Source organism: Ptiloglossa arizonensis, chromosome 7, assembly GCF_051014685.1.
Source record: "Ptiloglossa arizonensis isolate GNS036 chromosome 7, iyPtiAriz1_principal, whole genome shotgun sequence".
Taxonomy (NCBI): Eukaryota; Metazoa; Arthropoda; class Insecta; order Hymenoptera; family Colletidae; genus Ptiloglossa; species Ptiloglossa arizonensis.
In genome coordinates this window covers 5987251-5996737 of record NC_135054.1, presented here as the reverse complement: position 1 = coordinate 5996737, position 9487 = coordinate 5987251, and the positions used below count along the sequence as shown (strand labels likewise).

At 41.4% G+C, this 9487-nt stretch overlaps 1 protein-coding gene across 1 annotated transcript; it reads right to left on the bottom strand.

Annotated features, from left to right (window-relative positions):
- Positions 1-905: 905 nt before the first annotated feature.
- On the bottom strand, positions 906-5893 carry LOC143149088 (uncharacterized). Its single transcript, XM_076316161.1, has 3 exons — positions 5567-5893; positions 1951-2656; positions 906-1383 (listed from the first exon to the last, which is right to left on the bottom strand). Exons 1-3 carry the CDS (start codon positions 5646-5648, stop codon positions 1053-1055), a joined length of 1119 nt encoding a protein of 372 aa, XP_076172276.1. The 5' UTR covers positions 5649-5893; the 3' UTR covers positions 906-1052.
- Positions 5894-9487: the final 3594 nt, after the last annotated feature.

Below are 9487 nucleotides of genomic sequence, written 5' to 3'. Positions count from 1 at the left end.
TTCGCATTCTATCGCACTTTCCTTGGCAACTCTGGAAACAGTGGAGGGGATAAAGAGACTATTTGCAACGCAACACGAATGACGATCCATAACGAGACCATACTGTACATAGATATGTTTGAAGAAGGGGCGGTAAACGAGTCAGGACGCACGATTTTCTGGCACAGGTGTGACGACGTATCCGCAGTAGTCACTTGTATCTATACACGTTTTTAGCTAGGTTACAACAGAAATAGCGAGAGATTTCACTTATTTATATCTTGCTGCCATTCGAGTCGGGTGAATCGATAAATCGACCGACTGCCTACGATGTTGCCCAACTAACCTTACATCGAGCCTCATCATCGATTTACTTTTATAGTTACCTAATAGTCTTTATCCTGGCATCGAAGGGTAGGTCGTGTCGTAATGAACTCTATCTCCATGATTATGTTTCTTTGTTTTTTTCAGCGTAGCGGTTTTATTAGTACAAAAAGCATTTTTTACAAAATAAATAAGTTACAAGCTCTGAACGAGGAATGAACTTTTTTTTGTCTCTCTTCCCTTCCCTCGTTTTTCCTCGCTTTCTTTCAGCGGTTTCCGCAGACGAAATTTCTTCCTTCCGATTCGACGATGATTATTAATAACGACAGACGCCTTCCTGAGAGCGAGTAGAATAAAAAAGAATCAGCATAGCTTCGTCCCCCTCCCTTCTTTCACGTTTCTCCGCGTCCTCTTCATCTGCCGGTTCGCGGGAATGCGTCTGCCTTGGTACACGCGTTGAAGTTTCCTTCGAACAGCAGCCAACGCGGCCGCGTTTTTGTTAAACTTTTAACGGGAATTCTGGATGCTTCGGGAATGATGTCGAATTCGCGCGAGCGACCTTCGATTCCGCTTCGTGCATCTTTCCTCCGTCAGATCGACAGTTCTTAGCCTTCCGAATAATTTGATCGTGTTTGGATCGCAGCGTGGAGGTTTCCGAGTCACTCGAGTTCCTTAACTTCGTCCGATGATGCTCGCTGACGGGTGAAACAAGCTCGAAGGTCCGCGCGCGGGGTGGACAGTTGTTGCGATTAATATTGATAACCTCCGTTGCTAGCATAGCTTTGACCACCTCCGCCGTTTCCACCCCCACCGCCGGAGTAACCACCACCGCCTCCTCCAGAATAACCACCTCCGCCTCCTCCAGAGTAGCCACCTCCACCTCCGCCTCCTCCAGAGTAGCCACCGTTACCACCTCCTCCAGAGTAGCCACCACCGTTTCCTCCAGAGTAGCCACCTCCGTTTCCACCGGAGTAGCCGCCACCGCCGCCTCCAGAGTAGCCACCACCGTTTCCTCCGGAGTAACCACCACCTCCGTTTCCTCCAGAGTAACCACCTCCGCCTCCGGAATATCCGCCAGAGCTGAAACGGGGTTGTGACGAACGATATGAATTCGTTGTCACCGAGTAGTATCGTACATTCTCGAAAGGATTTTTAACAGAGAAGAAGAAGAAGAAGAAGAAGAAGAAGAAAAAGAAAAACTTTTTGAACAAAGGATCGGTTATACGACGCTTTTGTTCTTCAACGATACAAATGTTCGAATAAGTACACCGAGTACACTGTGCTCGTTCCAATTTGAACGTAGTATAAGCAAGGAGTGAGGAACCTTTCGATACCGGAAAGTCGCGAGTCGCTTCACGGATTCCTTCCAAGGCTGCACTTTTAGCGCGCGGTCAATTTTGCCAAAAATTCTAACGAGACGCTTATTTGAACATAAATTAATCGTTTCCTAGAAACTCGAGCCGAGCGAAGAAACGTGTGATACAATTTTGCAACTTTCCGTGCGTGGAACGAGTATCGATCGATGTATGTAGTAATAATTCATAGACGAAGGAGATCGATAGTTGTCAAAGTATGTACCAGGATCGCAGGTTCCCCATCCCTGGCTGAATCTACTCGAGTAAAGTAAAAATATCGTAGATTTTTTACCCTCCGAAACTGCCACCACCGGTGCTAGGTGTACCGTAACTCGAAGATGGTCTTCCGAATCCGCCACCGCCACCGGTTGGCGCACCATAGCTACTGGACGGGCCCCCACCGCCGGAGCCCGGTGCTCCGTAAGAAGAGGATGGCCTTCCACCCCCGTTTCCACGCGACGGTGCGCCGTAGCTCGACGAAGGGGATCCGCCGGAATAGCTGCCGCCACCACCACCTCCGTTGGAAGGAGCGCCATAACTGCTGGAAGGTCTTCCACCGCCGAATCCACCACCGCCGGACGGTGCACCGTAACTACTCGAGGGTCTGCCGCCTCCGTTGGAGGGTGCTCCATAGCTGCTGGATGGTCTTCCACCGGATGGAGCCCCATAGCTGCCGGACGGTGCGCCACCGCCAAATCCACCACCGCCGCCGCCGTTACCGCCGCCACCGCCGAAGCCAGGGGCACCGTAACTAGAGGATGGTGAACCACCTCCACCGCCTCCGTTATATCCTCCGCCACCTCCGCCAAAACCGCCACCGCCACCGGTAGGTGCTCCGTAGCTAGAAGACGGACGACCACCGCCGCCACCGCTAGGTGCACCGTAAGAAGAGGACGGGGATCCACCATTGTAGCCTCCGCTTCCGCCTCCTCCTCCGCCACCTAGATTCGGTGTGCCATAGCTCGTTGATGGTGGTAAGTAGCTACCCGAGACTGGTGCTGCAAAGGTACATACGTACATGTAATGTGTTTCTTAGGTTTTACAATTTTTTAAGAGCTCCCGATAATGTCAACTGTATAGCAGAGAAACGTGAATATGTTACAATTTTTTTTTTATATATATATTGTACATACTCGTATCGATCGGATACCGTTTTAAACATTCCAGATTTCAACCGATACTGTTTGCACGATCTTTGAAACGATAAATCGTTTACTTAAATCTTGCGCTTAATTTATAAATTTGCCATCTAGAGGTTAATTTTTGAACAACAGTCGCGACACTCTCTCTCGGTAGTCTGACGTATTTATTTTCAGTTGCGTTTACCTTGACTTTTATAATTACAATTGTAACTTTAAATTTATGACAATTTACATTGACTTACCGCGATGATAAAATTCAAAGTACGTTCGTTTTGTGACCCACTTTTAAAATTGATTTTCTTTCCTTTTTTTCCCTCCGATGTTTATATCGAATATTATATTGTAGTACCCGTAATAAACTCTTGGAAATTTTGTAATAATTTCTCTTCTTTCTGTGTACAGTTTTGCGAATCCGCATTTCGTTTTCGGGTTAAAGTGGTATTGATCGACACGGTGTGCAAACGAGGACGAAAATTGTATTAATGTTTTGCCTTGTAAGCTTTTCCAAGTTCATAATGTGGTGCAGTATAACGTTAACAAGATCAACGGACGTTCCATTTCCTTGTCCCTGTCTTCGACGTTACTCTTCGAAAGTGTGGGAAATCCTTAAATGACTACGCTTTCGTGATTACTCTACGCGACCGTAGTTTGCAACTTTGCACAGTCTTTCCTTTGCCTTCTCGTTAAATCCATCGAAATACCCCCCTACCTTCGACATCGCGGAGGTCAAGAGCCACAATCTATCCGCATTGTTTTTAATCAGTTCGTAACCGAATTTTCCCTCGATTGTTCTTTATTGCGATCGCACGAATACCAGGAATAGTTTTTACAATCGAATACCTAACGCATCACGATGTGCTTCCTGTTTTCCACAATTTTAACGAGATAAATAAAACAATGTTACACGCAAGCTGTACCTGTCCAATTATATCCATAATTGACTTTTACTCTCAAATTCCTTTTCTCTTCGTACAATATTTTACCGAAACGCTCATCAAAATGATAGTAAATAGTAGATAATTCATTTTGCTAGTTATTCTTCGTTTGCAAATTTTCAAAGTAAAATATCGAAACTAGTATAAACATTCACCGAACTTTGATCGATAAATTTACATAAATATTCTTTCTGTTTTCAATGCGCGGTCTTCCGTTTTACAAAGCTGTTCGTAATTTTTTCTAAACAATTTTTATCGTAATACGCTATTACACTCGGGATAAGCGAGTGAATCTAATTACGTATTAATGTGGGTTCCAGTACTAAAATTCTCGTTAGCCATTGCACAATGAATTATTTCTAGCGTAATTTCTTACGTAAAGTGAAATTTTGATATTTAATTGGTCAAAGAAGGAAGTACTTACGCGGCCGCTGAGAACTCCATTAAAACCAGTTTAATTCTTCTTCGATAAACTTAGGCAAGCACATTACCGTGAAATCGTAAGTAGATCGTAACGATTTCAATCGAGAAACTTGATTGCTTCGTGCTTCGGTCAACTAATTGCAAACTTATCGGACTGTGCGTGGTATCAAAGTAGCAATTGCATCGAAAGTTTCGTCATCGTAGAAAGTGGTTGCTTTGAAAATATCGACGCGTTTCGAATACTTGGTCGATGACGTTAAATCACATTGTCCGACAAGTTCTACACACGTTGACACTCGCTTTCTTTTTCATCTCGCCTCATTGTGTGTGCGCGCATCTTGCACTCCGTGAGTGCCTTGTAATTGGTTCATCGCGCGCAAATTTTACAACCATTTAGAAAATAGTCGCTTTCAAATCCTTTCTATTCACCTGTAGCCTACTTTATCCGCCGAAGGAAGTTAACTCGCGTTGGAACTCGAGTACGAATCATTTTTCGCGAAATATCTTAATGTAAAATCGACAAGTAGAGGAATTTTTTGCTTCGCGTTTAATCGCGTCGGTGATTTCATTTTTATCGATAGTACCGACTGTTTAGCCACGGTGTTTCGTTTCACGACGAATTCATTCCGTACACGTTCCGGATCAGAGGATACGAATTTGATTTGCACAACGGACTCGCTGCTAAATTTTTCTACGAAGAATTTATCTACGAGGTTCCGTCGTTTGAATATTTTATTTCCCCCTGGTTCCTCGTATCGCCATGGGACGATTTCTATCTTTTCGTGGCCTGATTTTTCAATTCTACGACCAATTTTCATTCAACGGCGGACGTATACCGTTAAAGTGAAACTTATCCTAGAGCGATCGCGTGAAATTCATCCTGCTTAATTTGCGAGAGTACAAAGTGATAGTTCCGCTGCGACTGTAAAAGCGGCGCCTTATCCCAGGTCATCGGTGTCACGATTTACCCCGAATTACCTTTTGCAACTTTCTATCTCGTTGATGAATCTCGCCTTTCTATAGTTTTCGGTAAATTTTTCTCGAGACTGCAATATCGAGCGATATCCTATCGATCCGCTCGGAACGACGATCGAAAGATAACCTAACAACGCACGGTGGTTCTATCGCAAAGAGTTCCTGGGATTCTCTTAAGGTTTGTCTCCGATCGTTAAAGTATACTTTAGTACTTGCCCTTCTATTCACCGGGGTTTCGTTTGTCTCGAAGTCATTGGCCCAGAAAACGGACGGTTCTCGCCGTGAATTGAAAACTATCGATTCGAATATATTTTCGAAAGGCTTTGTTCGTTCCGAATTCAAGGTAGCAGATATCCAAATGGTTTCGTCCGTTTTCATCGAGTTACTTACTCCTTGAAGGGATGAAAACTGTAATTTCTAGGGATTTCCTTACCCTCGGCGTGAATGGGCTGAAGAAGCAGCACCGTGGCGAGCACGGTCGCTGCCAGGGGGGCCCAGTATTTTATGGGCCTCATGGTCCCCGACGTGAACGGTCGACGAAGCTTCGAAGTGCAGCCGATGCTGAGTCACATGCACGAACTGTCCTTCCACCCCGAGAGGACGTTCTCGGTACGATCACACGTGTTACGTAGGATGAGCTTTACAGAAGAAACGAAATCAACTGTACGATTAAAGTGGTCACGCGGAGGCGATGTGGCCTGCTCGACGCATCCGTGAGATTTCGTCTAACGTGCTTCAAACATCGTCGATCTCGCTTATATAGTTGGCCGTCTTTCGGAGAAAGTCTTCGCGGGAGTGCAAGAGGATGCTACCAGGCGAGCAAGACATCTTGGTGAACGTGGGGGGGCAAGTGTGGGGTGAAAGACAAAAGCGGGGGAATCACCCAGGAGGGGATCTCGGAATCTCGGATCTCGGATCTCGGATCTCGGATCTCGGATCTCGGGCAGAGAATCGAAGGGAGATACACCACGGTTGACCCTGGTCTCTTAGGTTGTTTTTTTTTTTTCTCTCTCTCGTCGAAGCCGGCTCGTTTGTCTTTTTACGCGTCCCTTATTCATTTTTCTCTCCTCTCGCGTCACGAACTTTACGCTCTCGTTATGATAAATTACGGTAAACGCGGCCTTGATGTCATAACCGATGGAAGAACGATCGAGGAGGATGACGACGATGGTAACAATCACCCGAGGCGCGGACTTGGTTATTTACCATGCGCGAGTTATTCGACGTTTCGTCATTTTATAAAACATTTATGTAGATTATTTATTGCGTCCTTTCGTAACAATTGAACTCGTCGGACGTGAACTTTTCAAAGCGTGTCCTTTCTGTTGACAACCCTCTTCTTGTTGCTTCTTTTTTTTTTTTCTTCAACGACAAGCTTGGATCTGTCTAGGAAGAAGAATGGTTGACCAGTTTGACCCAACACGGTTAAATAACCACGGTGCAAATGCACGTTTTTATTCGCGAACGAAACGACCTATTGAGAATTCAACGCGTACACCATTAAAGTTTAACAATACTATAATTTGTACATATCGCAAACTATATATGTGACTTTTGGCACAACACGGTATGTGAAATATACGTGTGATGAAGTATAAAAAGTTAATAATGTTTCATCTCATTTACAAGTTCGAAAACATTTATGTATTTTAGTTCAAGAAATCCTTTACTGGACACGTGGTATATGTCACGGAATATCTTTTGTGTAAGTCGTTATTATGTATTATGTGTTATTGTGTAGGTCTGCTATATATGTGTGATAAAATATAAAAAGTTAACAATGTTTCATCTCATTTACAAGTTCGAAAACATTTATGTATTTTAGTTCAAGAAATCCTTTACTGGACACGTGGTATATGTCACGGAATACCTTTTGTGTAAGTCGTTATTAACATCAATGTACGACAACGAGTTCGGGGCTTCGCTCTCGCTCAAACTTTTGTCGCTTATTTATCGAAGTCGTGCCACGACTATACATATAGGAACACCAAAACTTCCTTCGCAATGGCCACCGTGCAAGAAAGCGCTAGATAGCATTCGTAATAGAACGCTCTGCATTTTGAATTACAAAATTAATAGCACGTTGCGTAACTTTGTACCCCGATGATTGTTGCGTCAAGCATCGTAGAAAAAGCTAATTATACGATATTTTATATCTTAATTAATAGCGGTATGTAATTCATTACGATATGGTAGCTCGTGATAATTATGGAGTACGTTAAATATAAGAAAACTTTATCGAAATTATCCTTTTAACGTAAAATTAAGCATACAATACGAGATAATTTATTACGAAAAACCTGTGCAGCGAAGGTTTCGTTCGAACATAGTGACATAATCACTCGTTTAGATCATGTATATAGATTTATATTATGATTCTTTATATACTACGATCAGGACAGCCAAATAAAGTATTTACTAAACAGTTAGAACCGTGAATAACGTTTCGACCTTTGAAATATGTTGAAAATCTAACAATGTTTAGCAATCTTTATCGTACAATTATCTTCGTTGTAACATAAAAATTTTCTATTTGTTATTGCGTGTTTAAGTGTCGGAGAAATATATTTACAATGAGCGTAGAAAGTATTCGTGTATCGATCAATTTCGAATAAAACATCGTGAAATGAAATTATCTCATAAACAATAAGTTTGTACATATTTTCGAAAATTTCTAGAAAATTTGCATAATTTGCGAAATTAACAAGAGAAAACAAAAAAGAAAAAAATCGGCAGAAATATAAAAGCAGTAAATTTTCGTACAGTTTCTATTTCGAACTGTTTACAAGAGAATTAGTAATCTAAACATATTTTACTGTTGCTTCATAACTATTATTAACGTCGTCAATATGTGACGTCCTCAAAATGGAACAAAAATATATGGAGACTACGATAGAAGAAAGAAAGGTTATTATTAATTTCCATAATCATCGCAAAAGTTTATCAGAAATTTCGCCTATTATAAGCAGACCTCGATCTACTTTACAAAATAGAATTTATAGTTACGGACAAAGAAATAGGTTGCAAAATAACTCAAGCAGTGGACGTTCACAGAAACTTGATCGGTATATTAGACGAGTTATTATTAGAATGATGCGGCAAAATTAAAAAATAGGTGCGATAAAAATAGTCGATTATCTGAAAAATAATTTAAGCATTAATGTATCTGTTAGTACTGTACGTGGTTTTTTACGAAGCCAGGGGTATTATGTCATAAAACCCAGCTAATCGTATATCTTTTTTACCTTGATAAATTACTATTACAAAAATTAATGATGAACTAATTTGAAGAAAATAATTAAAAATTTATTAAATTTATTCTTACAAAAGTTAATATAAAACAATTTAAAAAATTTTTTTAAAAATTAGACGAACTATTTAAAAAATTCATAATAATAAACATAATAATATACTATTAAGAAAATGTATTATATGTAAAACATTAAATAAAATATTAATTCATTCAAGACGTAAATCAAAATTTTTATTAATATTGAAATTAATATAAAATTTCTTATACCTAATAATATTAATTTAAAATTTAACGAGTACATAAAATATATTAAAACTTAATAATATAAATATCAGCAATCGAATTAAGTGTATAAAATAAATTTGTTGATTTTCATAAATATCATTTATACCGATAACGAGTGGCCCGTAACAAGTACTTTGTATCCGTAACGAATAGAAAGGAGTGATTGTTGAAATTCTACGCTTCGTGTATACGCAAACGTTGTCGATGCTCGTATACTCGTGTCAATTCGCTTATTTTACAATTGTCTTTACTTAATTTCGCTACACGTTGCGGTTTGATGTATCGAGCGATTAATTTAAATTGCCAGACGACAGAAGAGTGGTAGTTACACCACGTTTTTACGCAACCGACAAAGCATCATCGAAAGCCATAGTCCCGCTAAATTAGGATCAAGCGCTTACAGACTGAATGAGTGCGCACGACTAGTGTTGCTACTTAAGCAAGCCACTTGTCCGGAACACGTTTCGCTCTGACCCATTGCGTTATACGGAGCACGGATGACGACGCGCATGATTTCTAGGCCGAGGACAGGATCCTGGCTGCATCTACGAAGACTACGTAGCCGTTCGCGAAAACGACGCTATAGCCGATCGTATGCACCAGATGCAGCTGGATGCTGGAAGGAGTACCGTGCAATCTAGCAAATCGACGTATTATTGTCGATCGTTCGTACGTTTCACCCCTCTTACCCGATCATCGTGTCGATGATCTACAGCGGGCGATTGCATCGCCACGGTGTAAATTTATTCGCCCGGTTAGACGCTGCAAATTGGAAGGGTGGTATGATATATTGCCCCTATTGCGCAATCTTATCAA

Coding starts and splice junctions, on each gene's coding strand:
- LOC143149088 (XM_076316161.1), bottom strand. CDS start 5,648: ATGAGGCCCATAAAATACTGGGCCCCCCTGGCAGCGACCGTGCTCGCC. Junction 2,657..5,566: donor TCAGCCCATTCACGCCGAGG/GTAAGGAAATCC, acceptor GTACCTTTGCAG/CACCAGTCTCGGGTAGCTAC. Junction 1,384..1,950: donor GGTGGTGGCAGTTTCGGAGG/GTAAAAAATCTA, acceptor ACCCCGTTTCAG/CTCTGGCGGATATTCCGGAG.